The sequence below is a fragment of the Cataglyphis hispanica genome, chromosome 18, assembly GCF_021464435.1.
Source record: "Cataglyphis hispanica isolate Lineage 1 chromosome 18, ULB_Chis1_1.0, whole genome shotgun sequence".
Classification (NCBI taxonomy): domain Eukaryota; kingdom Metazoa; phylum Arthropoda; class Insecta; order Hymenoptera; family Formicidae; genus Cataglyphis; species Cataglyphis hispanica.
Window position 1 is genome coordinate 2,500,168 of NC_065971.1, and position 24,152 is coordinate 2,524,319.

At 30.7% G+C, this 24,152-nt stretch overlaps 2 protein-coding genes across 2 annotated transcripts in view; both read right to left on the reverse strand.

Annotated features, from left to right (window-relative positions):
- LOC126856232 (uncharacterized) overlaps positions 1 to 24,152 on the reverse strand; it is a 64,283-nt gene that overhangs the window by 5,997 nt on the left and 34,134 nt on the right. Inside the window, exon 2 of the mRNA XM_050604553.1 lies at positions 2,043 to 2,129. Coding sequence (XP_050460510.1) covers positions 2,043 to 2,100 — 58 coding nt within the window. The 5' untranslated portion in view covers positions 2,101 to 2,129. The remainder of the gene's footprint in view (positions 1 to 2,042; positions 2,130 to 24,152) is intronic.
- Positions 3,891 to 24,152, reverse strand: part of LOC126856225 (uncharacterized) — a 63,376-nt gene continuing 43,114 nt past the window's right edge. The window contains exon 9 of the mRNA XM_050604529.1: positions 3,891 to 3,988. The gene's annotated coding sequence lies outside the window, so the exon portion shown is untranslated. The remainder of the gene's footprint in view (positions 3,989 to 24,152) is intronic.

Consider the following 24,152-nt stretch of genomic DNA (forward strand, 5'->3'; position numbering starts at 1 on the left):
TGTATTATATTTTTTCTTACATGCTTTTACACTATATATTCTGATATCATTCGAATGATATTCTTTCCTGACGAATAGGAAACTTTTAGATAAGTCTTTTTACGTATTATACGGCGTAAAATTTTGTGGCATTTGTAAAAAGAATGAATTTTAGGAATTTTAAAAATTTTATTAGTATGAGACAAATATTACATTGGCATCTTCATAAAATTAGAGTGATAATAATACTTTTATAATAATATTTTTTTACCATAATATGGAATTGTACTTGAAAAAGCTTTAAAGCTGATTGGCATGCAAAGAAACATGATTTGTAGAAGACTTTATTCCTAAAACCCATATATTGTTTCCATTTTTATAATCATGCTGTATCCGAGTTTGATGTTTCTAAGCTATCTTCATAACTTGCGGCTCTATGAAACCTAATTTCCCCCTTGTCGTAACAAATCTCTCTTATTTTAAAATGAACTTGTAGAAGATTGATTGAGAAAGATATTCAGATATAAGCTTGTAAAAGATCGATTTAGGAAGATTTAGGAAGCGTAACGTAAGCTTCTTCAATCTGATCTCAAGATCTCCCTATATACAAGTTCGTCTTAAATTTGAGTTATGCTGCTACCCACGTAGAATTGTTTCTCGATAAAATAATGCCGCTTTTTGAGTCAAATTTCATAAAGCGAAAATGTCACACATGTTTCAGCTGCAATATTTTTATTTTATATTAAATCATTTGAATTTTATATTTAATATAAATCTCATCGTATAAAAGAGCAATTTGTGCACTTTGATATTCTAAATCTCTACAAATATCGGTGAATCATGTCGAGATAAAATTCAAAGCAAATGCTTGGAGAAAATCCAATCGTTAAATATACTAAAGATCAAGATAAAATAGAAAATTTTATTTGTAAATTATGAGTAAAAGAGAGAAATAGAGCAGCATCACTGCCAGCTGGCCCAAGATCAACATAATCGTAAATTTTTCGTTAGATCCGGTAAACATTAGCGTAATTTCGGATGCGTTATTGATTTCACTGACAAGTTTACGTCGCTGCCAAAAAAAGTGAACTTTGTATTTAACTACCTACGTTAGGATTCGTGTCGATAAGATTCGTACGATAGGGGGTTGTCTGGTACAGTTGTCTGACGTTATAGTGGCGTAATAATATTAGTGTTGTGTGTATGCAATCTTATACGAAGTATGCTCAATTTTCTATGCCAATTCAGTTTATTTGAATCTTTCTCTTGCATATCTTTGGAAAAAAGAATAAATATAAAATATAAAATTTGTTATGTATAAATAACATTGACTTTAATTTATGTAATATATGATATATCTCCTAATTTTATATATTACAGAAAATTATTTTGCGTAAACAAAGCACATTGAGAACTAACAGCCAAGCTTTGAAAGAAATAAGATGACAACAATTCCAATAACAATTAATAATTTTTACAAGCAATTTAATTACATATTGTAATAAAATAATTTTAATATGTTATGAAAAAACATGAGAAATAACAACACGCATCCTCTTTTTTTCTCGAAAGGACTTTAATTCACGTTAAAAAAAAAAAAATTCGATACTAAAAATAAAACTTACTTTCGCGATATATATATATATATATATATATATATATATATATATATATATATATATATATATATATATCACGAGAATATAAAGTAAAATATATTGAAATGATAGGAAAAATTTTTTATCTATCACATATTTTTTATATATGTATATCACAATTTTTTATATATCGCACACGCGATATATAAAAATAATATTACGGTTCATGTAAGAAGAAAAGTCCTCTCAACAATTTACTAACAGAATTACGCCACCGATTGCCAACAATTTATTTCGGACCATAATCATACCGAAGCAATTTCTGTACTTCATTAACATTGATATACGATGAATATATGATGAATTTACTTGCGCGGAGAATGTCACCATTAATAACAAAAATTGCTTTGATACTAATATAGTCGTTATATATACCTAATAGAACGATATCCACATCCACATTACCATTGTAGTGGGAGCTGTATATCCCGACTTTACCAGCGACTCGTCCACCCACCGGCATCTTTGTATCTTTTCTTCTCGATTTGTCACCTGGAACGGAAATCTCTCATTTTATCGCAGGCGAGGATTTAAAAGATACGAACTAGAGCAGAATGCATAGCAACGTTTCCCCTTCCTTCTCGCTTCCTACCCTCGGCTTCAATATACGCTTTTAATATTATATATCTTATCTTCCTTTCGCTCTTCGCTTTTTTCCGGACCTTTTTCTGTTATAATATGTCTCGTTATATTGTACATATTCCACAAATATAATATACGGTTCTTTCGCGCTTTAATTCATTTATTTATTTTAAATTTATTTTAAATCACAATTATTAAACGGCAATATATTTTACCAACTCTCTATGTTATTTATGACAATTAATTAATTTTTAATAATTTTAAATAATTTTTCTAAGAAATTAAATAATAGAACTTGTTCTCTTTAGGCTTTTATAAAATATATCAACCAATAAATCTATTTTTTACTTCTGATATCCCGATGTATAACATTGTATAGAATAAAAATATGCTATATATAAAATTATACAATTATTTAGAATTTTTTATATGCATGGAGTGCATAGAAATATGAGAGTGTCAATAATTGCATATAATTCTTACAAATTTCAATTTCATTGACAATGATATTCATCGAATATTCGTCGCGCGCACGTTGAGTTCCATTTTGAGGAAACGAGCGGAAGTCACGGAGTGACAAATAGAGTAAGCGATAGAAAACTCTTTTGCACACAAAACAGTTTTTTTTCCACTCTGTTCACTGTTATTTTATTCCAACCGGAACATAAGAAAAGAAAGGAAATTGGAAATTTGAAAAAGAAAATTTCATTATTCCACATATTCCAGAGAGAAAATTTATTTATAGTTTTGTCAAATTTATAATAAATTCTGCGATTGTAAATATATAAAAATATATATAAAATAATTAAAATTTAATAAGAATACAAATATGATCATTTACGCGCTAAATGCTTGTAATAATGTTCTCTAGAGATTTATTAATTGAATATTTCTATAAATTAGCAAGAAAATCATGAAAAGATCGTGAAAAGATTGACATAAATATTATTGCATGTATGTGTGTGTGTGTGTCTTTTTAAGATCTTTCTTTTTTATTCATTTTAGATTTAAAATTAAACATTTATAATTTAGAAAAAAGAAGAAAAAAGATTTTATATTTTACAGCAAAGATATATCAGAAAAAAAAATTTTTATTGCTCTTAAATATTTTTTTGGAAAGACATACGTATTTCTCTGTGCACTGTCATTTTTTAATTATCGTCTACGTAAAAATACATGAAGATAAATAAAAAATAATAAATTCTTATCTTTGCAATGATATTTCTGATTTATCATTCCTATCTTTTGTTCGTGATTATTTACCATTTATCTCCGTCTGAAAGAGCAAACGTATTTATGTAAGAATACACGTGGATTACTTTTTGCCGTCGTTTCCTCAATTATCCTCAAATGACTGATGCCATTATATATTATACACAGATACACGAGGAGATAAAATCAGGGGCTGTAGGAGCTTCCTGATTTCTCTGAATTTCTGAGTGACCTGACTTCTGATTCCCGAGTTCTTCGCTACCAAAAAGTTTTCTTCGAGCAACGACGAAGTTTGCGGCCCTGTGCAAATGTTAGCATCGATCAAAGGATTTGCTTGTTAGTGGCACACCGATGGAAGAGAGTCTACCGTGTGGAAGAAGGGTCGGAAGGAAGGGGGATGTCATCACATCATCACATTTTGTCATACGATCTAGAGAAGAGACGTCGTCTCTTATGTGTACCTCGTAGAGTCGAAAATAGGGTGCTTTAGGCGCATCTCTCTTCAACTCCGTCTAACCGCCGAACATTTTCCCCTTTGCGAGTCGCGCTCGGCTAAGCTGAAAAGCAATTTTTAGCTGATTACAATATCGCTTTATTATGTAATTAACGTTTGCTCTGGATAAGTCCGCTCTGAATTGAGCGAGCAATAAATGAAAATTACAAACAATAATATAAAAACGATATCAAAATATAATTGTTAATATAGCATGTTACTATATGTATTAAGTTCATTATTGTGTAAAATTGCTGCATTGTAACATTAATATATACATATTAATATATACACATATATACATATGCATATATATATATATATATATATATATATATATATATATATATATATGAAACTACTCTACTAATATATTATTATTATTATATATACTATTATTATTAGCTATTGAACTAAATGATAAATTTATTGCATCTTTATCATAAAATATAATGTGAGACTTCATTATATTTTTTTCTTTATAAAATATAATAGAAGCAAGAAAGTAATACTTTGCATGCAAACGTTGCAATTTCCCAAATAAAATTAGGATCCGCTATCGCGTACCGCAAAATTTTTTTTTTTTCTGATCTTTTCTCGTTGAAATTCACCAGTATCTGATTTGAGCAAAGAATAAAGCGGAAGATGTAATCAAGTGTTCTAACGCGATCTCGTGTTCTTTCAAGCCGAATGCTTCTTTAAACTGCGCCAAAAGTTCTGCTTTTCGGCGGGACAAAAAGATTATTGGATAACTTCTTGATTTGTAATCTTCACGATCGAGGGTTTTGCGGATACATATTAGTTGTGAAATTGAACTTTGGTTGAGCAGCTAGGTTTTGGAAAAAAAATTTGGTTTCTTTGCTCGCCGTAATAAAAAAAAAAAATTACAAATTATAATTAAAATTGTTGATACAATTAAAATTACAGAATATTTAAACTTATGTATTGCTGAAAAACTTCTAAATTTTTTTTTTCTTTTTTGGTGAAACGATGAAGACAATTTGTATGTAATTAAAAAGATTTTCTCTTTTTGGATTGTAAATTTTCTCTTTTTGGCTTTTTATGTTTTTGAAAAAATTTCAATGAAGAAAAAATTGGCACACAACCTGCATGCAACCGCCACATAATTGTCTATTTTAAAGAGAGATTAGCTTCTAGATTAGCTTCTGGATATTGATATCTTAAAAAAGAAAACAAAAAAAAAATTAAAAACTTATCTAATTAATTTTATTTTCTTCATCGACAAGTTTTTTCACGACCTTCTCGCGAACTAATTCCGGCCTCGAAACTATCTCCGAGATTCGACAAGCAGACGTCTTTGGAATCTCGGCTCTAAATTCTAGAATTCGAAATCCGCCATCCGGATCGGTTGCGTTCTGTTTCGACATTCAAGTTTCGGCAAACATGCACCTGAATTTGAACTCCTTTTACGTTAACAACGCGGAGCCTTGGCTGATGAGCTCGATTCTTGAACCAGATAGCAGACATCGCGGCGCGATTATTCCCTAGACGGTCTTTTTAATCAAGCTGCCCGCTTAAGTAAGATCAACAAGTTAGCTTTGTTAAATCCATCGCATACACACATCGCTCTTATATATGCGCTCCGAGCGGTCCTTTATTTTCCGCAATTAAAACGGATTCTCGTCGACAGAAGAGACCAGTATTCATGAGCCGGTGATGGATGCTTTCGTTGTGTCACGCGAGCGTTTTGCAACGACTGTCATACAAATAAACAGCTGACGCAGTAGCGGCGCTGAATCCGTCGTTGTCACGCTTTAACGCGTCCGCAGATTAATCCTTGATGAAATTCGCTCGCGGTTTATTAATTAACGATGGCGATATAGTTTGGGAAAAGCTTCGTGGTACGCGAATTCAACGACGCGGTCGCCAAATCACAAGCCTCGTGGTCTCTTCGGCGCGGAAAATTGCATCGAGCGTAGATACCATTATCGCTTGATCGTACGTGAGATTCATCGAATTCAGACGCTTATCCAATGAATATGATTTGACAGAATATCATTGAAACGTTTACACAATTACTGTGAAAGAAATTAAAGAGGAGATCAAATGTAATGTAAGAAATTTCAAAATTTCAAAGCTTTTGAAAAGGAAAAAAATTTATATAAACGCATCGCATTTCCTATATCATTTTTATATCCTCAGAAAATGATCTTTATATGCAGAAATATCGTTGTATAAAAAACACTCTGCGTGCATTTGTTATATATTTTAGAATAATTTAAAAATATTATGCATACATATTTTTCTTTAAACTATAAATAGAATTCTATCTCGAATTTTGTCACGAATTATAAGCCGTCTAAAATGGGTCTAAGGAAGAATATGTATGTTGCATAATTTTTAGATTATTCCTCTGCTTTTACAAATCTAGTTAGCATTTATCGGAGAAGCATCTCTTGCCCGGAGCAATCTCACTGTTATTTCATGTTTAATAAGAAGTTAGTTATTGAAACAGTAACCGTTCCAATTAGCAAAATTAGTGAACACTTTATTGCTCGAAGACACGATGCTGTACGTTCTATGTCTCTACAAAGCACGTCGATATTTAACTTACAACGGTAAGGGATAATAGCAAAATAAAATACAGTTTAATATGCATGAGCTAACAGTATTGAATGGCGATTTTTTTATCGTGTCGCCTCGCAACATTTACATCTGTCAAAATATGCTAATAATTGCGACTCGATGAAAGTCTTCTATTTAAATCTCTGAATGTATTTCATACTCGTTGAAAGAAGAAAAATATTATTCGTTTGCAAATATCAAAACGTTATTGCAAAACTTGAATATAATTTCGATAACAGACTTGTTAATTAATTGAACTTAAAGTGAGCTTATATAATTTCTCAACTTCAAACGGATTTAATTAGCCGGAGGCAACATTTCTCTTTATACATTAAAGTGATTGTTTCCGAATTATTCCGCGTTCCGCCTACTATATATTTCGTCAAAGGCTTTGATAATTATGATTCTTATTATTATTACTGACAAAGCTACGAAATATACACGAATACACTCGCATTTGTACGTCGCAACTTTTGTCTTGCACTCGCAATGTGCGAAGTGGGGCTTTAATAGCAACTGCGCAAGTTTCAAAATTAATTTCCATACAGAATTCTATTCAGTTAAGACATGCATTTGAATATTTCGCGAAATTTCCACACAGTTTTGATAATATTACAATCCATACACACACATACAGAGAGAGAGAGAGAGAGAGAGAAAGATTTGCCGATTGCGCGAATTTAACTCAACATTCTTCGGAATCTTTTTGTGAAATATATGTGTTTACGAAGGGCAATGTAATTTTGAAAAGCGACGACGATAATGAAAATTACAGTTTTGTAATTACGTGACGAGTGCTTTAATGTATTATCACCTATACATAAGAACATAAAGGTCTTTGTTTTGGTAAAGATGCGGATCATTAATGAGTGAACAGTATACGGTTGTTCTCCGCGCGCAACAGAGGGAATGAAAGCTTTTATACGCCATTCGATGCGTGCCCTCGAATGCAATCGACAACCCGCCTGGCGTTATTGTTCCACTCATCAACGTCATTGTCAACTGCTTGCGGCTTCACAATTCCTATTAACAACGTATCTGCTCTTCTATTGCGTTTCCCGTACGATTGATCGAGTGCGATACTTAGCACACAAACTCTGCATTAATTTTACGCTAAATTCTTTGAAGTGTCAAGGACTCTTCGTTTAACATGCGCTCGAACACTTCATCCTGTTTATGAGAAATCTTAATACATAATATTTAAAACAGAACTTTAAAAAAATAATAAATATTTAAATTGTAAAAGGAAAGTATATATTATAGGATGTATTATAATAAGATATTATAATAAGATTTAAAACTTTATATTTTTCATCTTCATATTTTTCATAAAGAAAAACATTTCAATAAGTTGTAAAAAATGTAATATATGCACAGCACAATGCATACACAGAAGAATATGATATAACAAACATTACTTTGCAAATAATAACATAACGATAAGTACGATATAAAATTTTATTTTCAAGAAAAAGAAAAAAAGAAAATAAATTAGAACTTTATCGCTAAATCTTTTTCGCTCTTGTTTATATTCAAATCTTTTAAAGGCAACAATGGACTTTATCACAAGATTAATAGAGGGATATAGGATATTCAAAATTTAATCGTATAGCGAATATCGTATATCGCTATTTGTGTTCATTCCGCGTCTATTTCGCGTGAATAATAGATCCCCTGAACGCTGTTGCTAAAAAAGAATGGCTTTAATCAATTGGCTTAACTTCTAATACAGTTACATCCATTGTCATGATAAATCATCTGAACGATTTATTTCAAAAATTTGGACTGTTTGAGAAACGCTGAATATTTCTAACTTTTTCATTAATTAAAATTTTTTCGCAGTTAAGTTTGAAAAAAAGCTGATTATATAAGGAATATAAATATAAATGTATTATATTTTTTTCTCTTCTTTCTCATAATTATATTTTATACGTAAAAATATATATACTCATTAGATTCATATAACGTTGTGATAATATAAGCCATAAATATGCAAACGCGTAGAAATACATATATATATATATATATATCTAAATGCACTTTGGTTAATAATGTTACGTTTAATCCCTTATTGCATATAACAAGATACTGCAAATATATAATACATGTATACAACGTATTGTCGGATATTGTGCAGCTTGCATAAACAAGATGTTATCTCCAGATATTCTCAAAGCATGTACTTAAACTTTTCTGTTTAACTATACAAGCGGATATAATTCTGCGTCTCGGTACTACGAGGATTGCCGAGAATTATTGTTTGCTTTTAAACAAACTTTACGCAGAATTCTGATTTATATTTGAATAAAACGAGATTTTGTTATTATAAAATATCACGTATACATTGAAGACGTAACTTTTTACAAGAGCGCAGAAAAATTTGAGAGAAATGAGGATAGTGTAAAACGAGAGCATCAATTTTCTATTATTTTCATACGGAATCTCCGAAATGTTTAATTTGTTTGATACACTTGAATAAAGATTATATCAAAGCAATCGTTATTCGCGCAATGCGAGGTATTGGCGAGAGAAAGAGAAAGAGAGAGAGAGAGAGAGAGAGAGAGAGAGAGAGAGAGAGAGAAAACAACACGCACACTACGCATGATATATACACGTATTATACGAACACTAGAGTCAATCATTAAGAAGCAAGTGCCGAAATAACATCGCAGGAGTGACCGAGTGAGTCTCGAGGAAAAGTGTCAAGCAAGAGAAAGAGAAAGACAGAGATATAATAAACGCGAGAGTGTATTTATGATATCAAAATGTCGTAATTGTTGATTTTTTTACCCTTCAGTGTCTAGCTCGCGAGTTTATCGGGAGGAAGTTTTATCTCTTTCTGTACAAATCTATTGATGAGAGTTTGGAGATAATCTTGCTTCAGCGAATAAATAAATCGAAAGAAATAAATCGGACTCATTGAGGATATTAAATTACCAACGATATCAAGGGAGATCCTGATACTAATAGAATAATGTTGCAGCGGTTGGAAAATTTCCGCTTACACTCTATGATGTAGTTCACTTTCGTATTCTTGTTGGAATGAATTAGCAGTAATTCTCTCAATACTATCATCCATGTCGAATCATTAACGAAGAACATTCCTTCTTCTCTTTCTCTCTTCCACATATACTGATGAAAACTTTTTCCAATACTGTGTTCGTCCTATATATATATATATATATATATATATATATATATATATATATATATATACACACACACACACATATAGAGAAACCTCAATAATTCGATTAATTTTTACATCGGTCTATCCTGGAACTTTAACGATTCGGTTTCGCGAATATACGGTCCCAAAGTCTCGGCGGAATTCGCAGCAAAAAGCTCGACGAATTTTTGTAATTTCGTTTGATTGGAGAATATTTTTGCTGACAAGAATTTATTTCCCGTTGCGCTAATATTTATTTCAATTTGCAATTTCTGTAGGTCAACGTTGATTTATTTTTCATTACAGTAGTGGAATATCTATTTATTAAATATTTCTACTAAAATGCGATTGAGTTCAATTCACGAGTACGCGAGCGAAATTGAAATGTCGCATGTATTATATATTTAATATTACTTTTTGATATACGTGCAAAGAGAAATACGTGAATTTTATTAAAATACGATAAAGCCGACTTATAAAAATTTCCTGCAAATTACACGGTACGATAAAGATGAAGCCAATTTGCGACAACATCGCAAACACGATTCTGTGTGACACGACGTAGTTTTTAATTTTAAATATATCGTTTTACCGAGGCGGATCTGTGAAATTAAATAGTAATATTCAGCGGTATTGTCATCTCTGTTATGCAAATGTAGTACACGGTATCGAACAAAGTACGTATACGTACCGTAAGTATGTGTCCGCAAAGTTATTCGCACGAGCTGTCACAAAGTAATACCTTGATGAGCTTTCCGCTAACATCAACGAGAATTGCTAAATAAATTTAAAAACCAGCTTTAATTATCTTTTGTGTGTGTGTGTACAAAAGTTAATTATCGAATTTTAGAATATCCAATACTCCCTTGCGCTAAAATAATACAATAGTTACAAGCTATTATTTCAAAAGTTCTAACATCAATCTAAGAACAATTATTCGAGATAATGGAAAATATGTCAGCTTACTATTTCGCGTATTTTTAATTGATCATCTCCTCTATCGTGCGACCCACGTTCGCGCTTCGTTGACCTTTATTATTCTCTTTTTCCACCAAATGTTTATTTTTAACGATGTATTCGGAGAGGCTTTATTCGGCCGGTAAAAATACAACGCGGCGACGCTGAAGGCTGAGGATGGCTAAGGCCGAGCCCGCGGATTTGGACAGATCGATGAAAATTCAGAAACGAGGCGTTGCCCTCGGGTTCCAGACAGACCGACGACTGCTGTTCGCGTATGTACGTAGGTATGGTGTTACATGGCTCGAAATTACAGGCCGTATCGCGTTTGGCCGGCGCCAATGAGTAAATCAACCGAATTTCCGGAAATTCGTCGGAAATACGAATTACCCTTCTATTCCTCTGTGAACCATCCCGTCGCTCATTTTCGTTTGACAGCTCGACGACCGAATCGCATTGCGATTTTATAATACTCACTAATGCATCTCTGATATTCTTCTTGCGAATAATATTATATATATTCGAAATTGATTTCGTGAAAAATGCGACGCGATTTAATCGTTAATCGAAAGTTCTTTCTTGACTGTCGAAGGATTACTATGTTTTGAACTGTGATTATCCAGTGGATCATAAAATGAAATTCTTATACATGCAAATCTTTCGCTAAAACAAAATAAAACTTATATATATATATATATATATATATAACAGTTTATATAAAAGTTATATTTTGCCCATACAATATTTATTAGATCATATTTGTTTTCTACGTTTTTTTAGTTGTCTTTGTAAAATAGAGATTTTTGGAAAATGGGATCTTTATGGAAAACTCCATTACGCATGATATAATATAGAAAAATATTACTATCAGAATTACATTTTCAACATGTATCAGGTTTTAAAATTTTAGACATGACAATCTTGCAAAAGTTTGTTATAAACGTCGCTTACCATAGACTATAGTTGCAAATATCATCTGGAGTGGCCCTTGAAAGCCTCACATGTTATCTAGTTCGAGTTTCTTTTCCTAAGATACTTTAACGAGCTTAACAGAATGAAAGACCGTTCTTTAGAATTCCGAGAGAATAATGTGCGCAGAATTTGATCACAAAACTTTATTTCTCCGAAAATATTCCATTTCAATATTCTTATGCTACAAATAAAACTATTTTATCATCATTAATGAACAATATTATTAATTATCTCTTCTCGATATAATTAATGATGAATTAATGATTAATGACTTGAACTTTATTCATCATTAATAATTCACGTCAAATAAGTCTTGTGTCTATCAACGTAACAATTTCGGTAACGGGAGAGATGATTAATTGTTTGATCGTGACAGAAGCATACGTAAAACATCGCAAAATAACAAAGAATTGGCAATTTCTTCATAATTTCTCACTAGTAAAATATAGCACGAGAAACAGAATCAAAATCATATTAAATATGTATTTCTCTTGATCGAAGGCGAGAAGAGATTCAAGATTTAAATCGATTCATCTCGATCGGATGAATCGATGCGTTTGCGGCAAGATGCTTTTCACCACTCGATAGGACAAGAGGCTGACGATTGTGCGCTAAGTAGATCGCGGCGTTCAGAAACAGACACCGCATATATTACGTAGTAGTAAGTATCCGCGCTTCAGTCAGACATTCTTAGCGATGGAAAGTGGAAAGGACTCTCGTCGCGCGCTTCAAAACACGTGCTTTCAAATGAATTGAAATGCAGTACGTATCTATAGACTACAGCTATTAATATCTCGATCAATCGCGATCCAAACAGGTGTTTTCGAACTGGAAGATTTCACGATTAATCAATGCTGCTGATTTATTTGTTGGATAATACGAACAAAAGATATTCCAAAATAATTGGAATTTCGAAAATTCAAAATTTGTGATAAAAATCAAGATAGAATTTTATTAAAAATATTTTTACTCTCTATTAAAATTATAAAACTCTCTTATAATTTTATGTATCGTATATTTGAATACGTGCCTATGCGTATTCTAACGATTTATTTGTTGAATAATACGAACCAAAAATATTTCAAAATAATTGAAATTTCAAAATTTGCGACATAAATCAAGATTTTTATTAAAAGAAATTTTATTTAAAAAATTTTTATTTTTTATTAAAATTATAAAATTCTCTTATAATTTTATGTATCATATATTTTAACGCATTTTCTAATGTGTATTTTATATACGTACTACATGCTACACTATACTATATGCTATACTATTTTATTCTTTAAATGTTTCTGTATACTATACATAAAATTATAAATAGAATTTTATCCTTAATTTTGTTGTAAATTATAAATCATATAAAATGAGCTTAATATATTTTATCATTTTCGTAAGCTAACTGTTTTAAAATTATAATGTAATTGTGTGCACATGGCTGTAACTGAAAATTGAGATTTACTCAAAGTTGTAATGACAAAATCAATATATATGCTCGCTAAAATAAATCAAAACTAAAACAATGCAATGAAATGTGTCACGTCAACGTGTGGGACTAATGCAAGGTTTAATTCGTGTTTCACGACTAAAGTATATATATTTCACATTGATTTTTGTCATACAGACATATATCAGGTTTTGTGATGAAGATAAACGCAAAAATTTTAATATACAATTTTGCTTCACAGTAACAAATGTTGATGTATTTTTTTGACTATTCGTTATAATTAAGACATTAATGACAAGCTTGGAGAAGAGATTTACAACATGTATAAGTCTTTATAATTGTGCAACATGTGTAACTAATTGTACATCGTTTTGTGACTTTCTATTTCTGGGAAACTAGTGCATATAAATTAAGAAGAGTATATATGTAGCTTCTCTCCCGGCGAGAGCAACGGGCGCGCACGCGCGCATATATCACTGAGCCAGATTCTCGAATATAAGCCCTGCTTATCAAATAGATACTTGACGAGTCGAGTCATACAAGGCAATCATTCAATTTGCCAACGTGTTAAAACACAGCAAACAAGTAATATGCATACATATATAGATATATATACACATATATACGTATACATATATATATATATATATATATATATATATATATATATATATATATGTTCGACTAAAATATTGCTGCTATCTACCACTGTCAAAAATGCATAACGATATCTTATTCTTTCTGTGTAGATATGCTTGCAGAAAAGAAATGTGGATGCATAACATATAAAAGAATTAAAAACCAAGTGATAAGTATTATTTAATCAAGCGTTAAAAAACGGATTACATCAAACTTCGCTCATGTTACTGCTAAATCTGAGTATACGTTGTTCATAATTAAATTTGATTGATATTTTAAATATAGATATTATTAAATATGTAATTTTATCTCGTGTTACAAAATTTTAGCATAGTCGTTAATATAATTCATGCTGTAAAATGATCTCTAGAATTTCTTCCACTTAAGAGATGAGAAAATCCGTGACATTTAACATTCAATCTAAAGTTAAATATTCAATCTTCTTCGTAATCAACGTATTCACGGCGCGATAAATTATCATTTCGAGAGTGTTTATTATCTATTGAAATATATATCGCGCTTTTAATATAATGATATTAAATAATAAATATGATTCATAGAAAGGAAGAAACGAGAAAATATCAATATCATCAATTTTGCACGAATATAAATATTTAATGCGCTAAGCTGATAAATTTGTGAGACCAACTAATTTAATATTATCCAGATTTACATCGTCGATGCATTGCTACTGATAAAAGTTTTTCAGCGTTTTTATCAGAGGAAAAATCTATCAAGTTGATATTTTCCAAGAATAGTACTGGTAGCTTCAATGATCTAACCGACATGACCTGGGAATACCTGGGAGTACGCATAATACGAGCGAATAATCGAAGCTTACATCCTGACCTAGTTGCCAATAATCAATATAAATCTCAAGATCTAGGTATCCAGGATCATGACATTATCCTGGTGAATCGATTGCCCGGAATATTCACTGGCCGCGTTTGCTGTAATATCAAGCAATTCAAAGGAAGAAAGTAACGAACCATTTCGGGTTGATGTCCAAACGAAGAAGAGACGCACGGATTAGCGACTTTGAGTTGACAGCTTCGAGATGAGGGGATGAGCGATGCCCTATCTTCGGGTGATTTTCCGGCGTCCAGGTGATTAATAACCACCTGGTTAGCAAAAGTAACGGATATATTTCGACGAATATACGCGCCACGAGGTGCTGGCTCGCGACAGTAGTTTAACCGTATTAATGGCGCGGCACGGGTCACGACGCAACGTGGTGAACGCGGGTGGGACGCGGTGTCGACTGAGGTGACCCGGTGCCGCGCGAGACCGTTAACCGCTGGTCCGACGACAATGACGACGACGACGACGGCGCCCTACGAAGCGAGCTACGTACCAGAGAGGGTGGCTGCCAAGCGACTACTACGGGGGTGTGATAGAGAAACCACGAGAGAGGGATGCTGCGAGGGTTCTTCCTGTGGAGGGGATGATCGGTCGGGGAGAGAGAGAGAAGATTATTGGCTGGGAGAAGGAGCACCAAAGGAGAGAAGTAGTCCGGGGAGAGGGTTGATGATGGGTGGAAAAGGGTAGCGGTACAGTGGGAAAGGTGCGTAAAGGGATGGTAGGAGCGAGACTGCGAATGGAAGTGGAAGCATGCGTGAGCGAAGGTGAACATCGGCCAAAGACGGAGTACAAATAATTATTGTTTTTTTTATGTTAATGATTTCCAAACACGCTTTGAAGTTAATATTTAGATTTTTGACAGCTTGAATAGTGTTTGTATCTTTCCTCTTTTAACTTATTACTTTAAGATTGCCTCTTCTTATATGTACATTTTCTAGATTTTTATTTGATTTTGAAATTTTTTACTTATAATATCGAATTGTGTAATCTTTCTATGTTTAAAATTTTTTAAAAATTTCGAAAAGTATATCACTGTATATAGATACAAAAACTTATGTATCAACATATATCTTTTACTATGGTTGCCTAAGAAAAGCGAACAACGACTAAAGAAAGAGAAAAAAAAGAAAATGCTTTAATGGTACACGGAGAAAGAAGGGTAAAGTATTATACATATAGAGAAATGAAAGGGAAGAGGAGAGAGATAGGTAAGTTGAGATATATACTTAACTAGAATGAGACGGTTATTATAGGGAATCGAGATGAGAATACCAATGGGAGTGAAGGTAGATTAGAAAGAAAAAAAAATTAAAGAGAGAAAAAGAGGATAACATTATAATTATTTGAATACGGTGATAGTTGCGAACGAGACGGAATCAGAAGCATACATGTGAATGATAAATATGATACATAGAATAGAAAGAGAAAGAGAGATGAAAAATTTATGAAATAAAAATGAAACAAACATGAAACTATTTTTATCGAAGAAATAATAGGAACGTCAGCAGATAAAAGACAGAATGCGAAAACTAGAGAAAAATAAAGATATATTAAAAGAAAGATAAAAGAAAGCAACATTTAAGATAAATACATTAGATTATTCATATTCTGTGATAAAATTCAAAATCAAAATCTATTTACAATTTTATATATCATATATCCTAATGTATATGTGCATGTGTATTTTGAAATATATTTTATATATATGTTTGACTACATAGAATATTTTTTCTATATTTATATATTTGTATTTGTATGTTATATTACGCAGTACATAAAATTATATGTATAATTCTGTCTCAAATTTTATTTCGACCTCTAGATGATTTAAAGCAATCTTTAAAGAAGAAAATACGCGAGAGACAATAGTAACAAAACAAATTGAAATAAAAGCATTGAAGAAAAAGAAAGCGAGAAATATAGCTAACAATAAGCCACAAGGAGGTAGAAATTCAAAGCAAGGATGGTCAACATATAGAATAGAGTCTGTGGAATCAAAGGGAGGATTGAGAAAAGAGAAGAGATGAGAGGAAGGATTAAAGTGGAAGAAGACAAAGAGGAGAGCGAGACAGAAAATACATGAGAGATTGAAACAGATTGAGAGGGAAGGAAAACGAAAGAGCTCACTGTGAAAGCAAGTCGTGGCAAGAGCAGGAATTTCACGTGCTATAGAAAGAGGATATGTGCACCAACCCCTAATATAAATGTAAATAAAATAAGAAAGGAAAAGAGATTCGGGAAAAGGAGAGAAGAAGGAGAATGAACATCGAGAGACGAAAGAGATGAACAGAAAGAGATATAAGCGAAGAGTGAAATTATTAAAATTAAAGATAAAGCCAAAGGACAAAAGAGCAAGAGAGATAGCGTCCTATCGAGCGAGCATTTGCCGCTCGAGGGATGGATAGATCCTCGTATTACGTGGAGAAGCGAAATGTGACTAGTTTTGTTTCTCATAGAGACACTCGAAATTCTTCTCGAGAGTGCCCAAGGGAAAATGACTTCACGGAGGAATATAAAAACGTACGACCAAAGCGAAAAGTATCGGCAGCATGTGGATTAATCGATAGAGCATCGTGAATGAGGGGATGGGAAATGTTTTTAGTCTATCATCCGTCCTTTGAAATTGATGAAGCTTACAAAAAACCTTATTTGTTTTTATTTCTTGTTGTTAAAAAATGTCGTTGTGGATTGTACAAACAATGAATGAAAGAATTTAAAGACCAATGATTTATTACAGCTTTGCTTTGTCGCTTAGAAACATTTAAACAAATTTAGGAAGAGAATAAATATTTTACTTTGAAAATTAATATTTTTCTTATATTCTCTAAAATTTTTATATTCTTCTACGTTTCTATTACTGTAAAGTATTCAAACAAGCTAATTATATAATAATTGAAGGAAGATTTAAATAGAAACAAATATAAGACAAATATTTGATTATAATAAATCTTTATCTCTCCTTATATGATAGATAGCTGTTTTATGGCTTTTTATCGAAATATAATATTTTTACCGATGTTCTTGGCATGGTAGTTATACGATGTTTTGTCATTTCATGTCGGTTGTAAAACAGGATTCACCTGGTATAAATTCTGTTTCAATTTCACGTGTCCTAGCAAGGTTCCATCTGTTGTTGCTTTTTATTATGCGCGGGATACAAACAGCCTGTAAAACTCACGATTTGATTTCTAGATTTATGACACGGATATACACGGTAGACTGGATCTCGATGGTAATGCTTGGACAAAAAAAATTTATTAATCTTATTAGAAATAGAATTGGACATATCACACAGAGGTTTGCAAGATTATAATATATGTAGATATTTATTTCCATTTTAATAAATCGATAATACCATCGGTGTGTTAATATCTCGTGTTTATATAAATATATTATATATATTATATTTATATAATGTTTTAAATAAATATATTATATTATATAAATGATTAAGAATATTAAAATGCATATATAATATATGTAAATATTACACATAATATACATAATATATTATGTATCATGTATTATTGCATTGTGTTATTAATATTCTGTTCATGATATTTTATTATAAAATGCTCCTGGTATAATAACATATTATTTTAAGAATGTTTATATAATAATATTTATATATAATGTAGTGTTGCTAGAACAGCATTCCATTAATAATTAAATATACTTTTATTTCATTTATATACTTTATTAAAGTTATTTATAATTTACATTTTTTGCAGAAACTTTCCAATTAATAAAAGTTCTTCAGTTCATAATTTCTGTGTACATGATTCTTTTCAAGAATCTTGAGCGTAATTCTAATTCTGTCGGATGAAATTAGAATGTCACGCGTTTGAGGAAAGAAATTTATTTTTCAACATTATAAACACAATTATTGCACGCCCCGCGTGGGTGTGTAACTTTCTTTAATCCAAAAATATCTCCAGGCACTTCGAACCGTTAGATTGCCTGGCGCAAAATGAAATTATCCAACTCATACTGTAGAGCTCCTCTTATATCCCTGGAGAATAGAAGACTAAGAGGACTACCGATATTCTTAAGAAGCCGTGGCCTCCTCTTTAAGTTCCCTAAAGAGTCACTGTACTTATCTCATATTCGTGAGCTTCAACCGCAAGGTACATAAATATGTGCATTGACTAATACAATTATCTCGCTTATTCTCTCTCTCTCTCCCATTTTTCTATTTCTCTCTCTTTCTCTCATCCACTCTTCTTTATATAATCTCCGTCCCTTATTAATAATAACCGGTGAACACTCGCTCAAAGATTGGAGAGAGCATCCGTTGTAATTTGCAAGTTAGTTGAACGCTATATGGCTTTACCTACTACGACAACAGAGTTCCTAAACATTAATATAGATGGGGCTTACACCAGATATTAAGTGAAACTACCCGCTGGGAGTATATATAAGTACTATGCGATATAGTAGATGTAAATTTAAATATCTTATTTTATAAAAAAAGAATATATACGATTGATTTTTGTACGATAAAATTAAATACTTCGTTTTTAAACGGCTCGCTTTATGAGATAATTTATTATTAAAAATTAATAGAATTATTCGTGAGAATGCGAAGAATGAAAGACATAATTTAGAGAGTTTCCAAGAACAATTGTTAGTGATTAAAACAGTTTGAGTAGGTAAAATTGATTAATTACTGAAAAATAAACCGCGTTGCATCAAATTATTCGGAACGCGGAAAACATAGTTTACTAAAGTAAATTTTAAGTTGCACAAAGTTTAATTAAGTAATTAAGTAATTAAATTTATCATAAGCTTTAAGACAGCCCATCTTACATTCTAATAATACATTTTATAACTTTTTATAGACCTTGACGAAAGGGACCAATGTTTCTTGAGAAAAATAATTTCTTTTATTATATTTTTAGGATCTTTTTAAATATATATATATATATATATATATATATATATATATATAATGTATTAAAAACATTAATAGAGTACAAACACTTCCATGAGCATAACAAGATAGTACTTTATGCAAAATAAATAAATTCTGTAAAAGATATCTCAATGTCGATGCCAGTTTATATAAAATATGCAGTTTCAAAAGACAAGTAAACTATCTCTTTACAAGTTACTAAATTATTTTACTAACAAATGGAAGAGGAAATTAAAAGACAAATTGCTAGAAGATAAACAGCAGTAGTGGAAATACTATCACTGTTGTTCTTTATAAAGCAAGAATATAGGCGATGACTTTTAAAATTGTTTCTTTCGAAATTCTTGTATGACATTTTTTTCGTTGATAATTCAATTTTCTATGTAGCTGAAAATCAAAGGCAGTTTCGGGAGGAGATACTTCTATTTTAGGAGTACCTGCGAACAAGCATTGATTTTGTATGACCGAGATTCTCTTATGCTTGGCAAACTTTGTCATAAGACCAAGAATTCCCACTTACGAGACGGATTCTTTCTAAAACAAGTTTTATTGGTTTTATAACTTCTCCTTTTGTATTCTTAAAAGAAAAATAACTTGGCATTAAGTGTGGTGTGTGGGCTTTCTTTAAATAAATTAGTTAGCTTAATGATAATAATGTCATCTTGAAAGAAACAGCTTTTCTCCTAGAGATATCGTTAAAAAAAATTAATTCTATTTATTTTTTTATATAGAATTTTTTTATTGAATTATCTACTCAAATATTTATAAAGCAATATCTGCCTTTGTGTATTTCAATGCGATAAAACGATAATGAAAATATTATAAATTTAATGAAAAATATTCTGTAATATTTAATTTCGTGTGTTTAAATTTATTTATTTTCCAGTTGAATTTATTGTAAATCTCTAATTTAATCTTTTGCAATTTAGTTAATGGAAAAAAATCATTATTCTATATAAAGTAAATTATTCTTCTCTAATTCTGTATCTCTCTTTCTCTCAATTCAATTCGCCGATATCGAAGGAGACACGTTGAATATAAGAGTAAATTAAAAGGTTTATCTTAGGCCTTTAATAAAGGTAGCAAATCGGGTATTGAAGTCAAGTAGTTCCTAAGAAGTTGGGGTTCGTTGTGTTTGTCTGTGTTTAATCATGGTCGAATGGAAAGAGTTTTCTTCTCTGTATCCGCGCAATTTAATTATGTTCAGGACAATCAAACGATTAAGTGATATTTAGAAGCTTTCTTCATTGTAACGCAGCTCGAATGAATATTAATTGGATGTCTCATCTCTCCTTCCTGCATCTGAAATTGCCTTCTAATGAGAATCGTATTGGTCGTTTATGATATTTTTGTCTCGAACAATTGCAAAAATTGATTATTCGTCGCTGTGCTTAATTGTTTCGTGCCAGAGAATTTCAATCTAAAAATGTATATATAGATATGTGTTTTTTATAATTAGAGCATACACTTAAAAATATATCCTTAATTAATTAAATTAATACATAATAATCGTTTATATTATTTCGAAAAAAATATTAATTGTGAAATAGTTATAAAAAATATATATGCTTATATATGCGTTCATTTCTGTGTGTGATTATCATTTTAAAAGGTTTTAAAATTCATTAAAAAAATTTTAAAATGTCATGTAAAATATATATTAAGATATTATATTATTTTGATAGCATTCATCATAAAAATATATACGCGGTAACGTAATAAATGATTTAAATAAAAATAAAATATTTTAGCGCACGCAGGATAATAGTTTGTGGTCCCTGGACTTTTTGCGCAATACTAGATTACTCTAAACGCGCGTTATTCGCGCACCATTTATTTTATGTGTATGTGTATATAATTACTTACATATTAATTCTAGTTTTCTACTTTTTCAAAATAAATTAAATAAAAATTACACACCCATTTAATATTTAAACTATTAAATGTGTCGCTCAGTTATGACAAGCTTTTTTTGATATAAAGTAATGTCGTCAGTGCATCGTGAAAAAGAGAGTAACAATATTGCCAGTAGTCGATTTAATATGTTTTTCAAAAGTAGATATTTTAATGAGAGCTGTACAGGACATTATTAGAATATTATACGCGTGCGTATTGTATAAAATATTATAAAATTTAGTTTTTATATATAATAATAGACAAAAATAATAAAAAAAAATTGCGATATTTTTTGCAATATTGGTTTGAGCATAAAAATGTTAAAAATTTCTTTTATATCGTGATGTGCTACCCAGATCGCTAAACGCGATCGCGACAAGGATCGGGAGATAATTTGATATAATTAATTCTCTCTCCATCTCCCTGCCTCCCTTCCCTTCCCTCTCCCCACTGTCTTTTTAAATAACAATTATTTCTTTAAAAATATTAAAAATTAAATATATTTTATCCAATGCTTTATCGTTCGACTTTTCGATGGTTTAAATATGATTCGGATTGCGCAATAAAATAGTTGAATCAAAGATCCGAATAATTAACGATAAACTCCTTTATATATTATTTGTTAATTTAATAATTGATTTACAATTTAAAATACATGTATAATTTAATATTCCGTTTGTGTATACGTCATAGTACAGAAAATATTTCGGCAACAAATTATCAAAACATAACATGGTATACGGCCTTGACGATGTAAACATTGGCGCGCTATTAACGTTACGGCTTTATTATTCTCACGGCGACACTCGAACAGTAAGGAAGTAGAACGCGAGACATTCCATCAAATTCTTTACTCAACGCGATCGCGATATGTATCGGGAAATAATTTGATTATAATTAATTAATTATCTTTCACACACTTTAACTTTTGAATAATACATAATTACATCGTAACGAATAAATTTCGAAGCGCGTATTTTGCGTGATGTTTTAATCAAAAATCGAAATGATTAGAATCAAAATTGTTAATTATTGTTTTATCACGATCTTTCTCTCTCTTTCTCTCTTTATAAACAATAATTATTTCTTTAAAAATATTTGATTTTTAATTATATTTTATTCGATACTTTATAGTTTGACTTTTCGACAATTTAAATATGATGCGGCTAGAGAACGCGTAATCAAATCGCAGGTTCGAATAATGATTAACATAATAATAAGATCCATGATATTTTAATCGTTTATTAAATAATTAATCTATAATTTAAAATACTTATATATTATTTAATATTCGACACCGTATACACGTCATAGTACGCAACATATTTTCGGCCGCGAAAACAATAACATTGTATTCAGCCTTGGCGATAAACATTAGCGCGCTATTGTTAATGTCTTATAGCCTTGTTATCATTCATATCGAGCAACGCTCGAGCAATAAAGTGATACTTGTCGACTCGTAGTATGATTCTCGCGTTAAACGGGGTTTGATCGTGCCGAAGTTTGAAAGTGTGAGAGTGTCGTCCAAAGTATCGCGCGTAAAAGTGCGGAAGTGTCTTTTAATAAAAGTGCGGGAGTGCCGTTTAAAGTATCGCGCGTGTGAATCAACTTGAGAGGAGGAGGAGGCCTAGGAGAGGCATCCTGCATCGGCGGAGCAACCCAAGGGTGAGTATTATTATTTTTATATTAATTATTATAAATCCCGTACATGCATTAATTCGATTCGATCATTGTTTGAATAGTTTAAACAAGAGAGACTCATATTATAAGAGTTTTTATTTAAAAAAAAAGTTTTTTTTTTAAATTTATAAAATTACTTCATATTTATATACCTTCTTATTATTATACTTATTATTATCGGATATAAAATTCGATGCGTACAATAATAATTTTTTGAAATATTAATTATTTTAAACGTTGCTATAATTTGGATTTTATATTTGTGTGTTGCAGACAACGTAGCCTCAAGACCAAATCTCCGCTGTTGCGCGTCAGTGCCGGTGAGTAATGAAATTTTATTTTATTTTGAGGTGACGGATCCGTAGATATTGTAGATGCAAGTGTAGATTGTAAATTGTAAATAGATCCGTTGCCTCAAAATGGATGGGCTAGAGTAGATGAAATCAAATAAGTTTCAATAGAATTTTTAAATATGCATTAAAACATATTAGAAACATAATTTAAAATATAAATTAAAATAAAAAGTTGAAAAAAATATAAAATATTTTTCATAGCCCATTCATCTTTATTATCATATCAATAAAAGCTTTGACAATTTTGTCATGCATCGTTTTACTATAATAATATGTAATTTATATTAAAATAAAATGAATAAAACATTTATGTGCCACATGGATAATATAATATAATATAATATAATAATATAATATAATATAATTATATTATTTATTAATTTTATTTTATATATTTTTATAATTTAATTTAATTTTATTTTATTAAAATTAAACATTGTTACTTCAATCAATTAAATCGTCAAATTATCCATGTGACACATAAATGTTTTATTCATTTTATTTTAATATAAATTACATTACTTATTAATTTTATTTTTTTATATTTTTATAATTTTATTTTATTTAAATTAAATATTATTATTTCAATCAATTATTAAATTTGATTGATGACTTGGCATTAGATTGATTAAAGTAAAGTTATATTACAACGATGCATGACAAACTATCATGTCATAAACGAGCATAAAATTATGTTCGTGTACCCCGGCGACAATAATTAGCCGGCAACGAAAGAAATTTTTTTTCTTCATC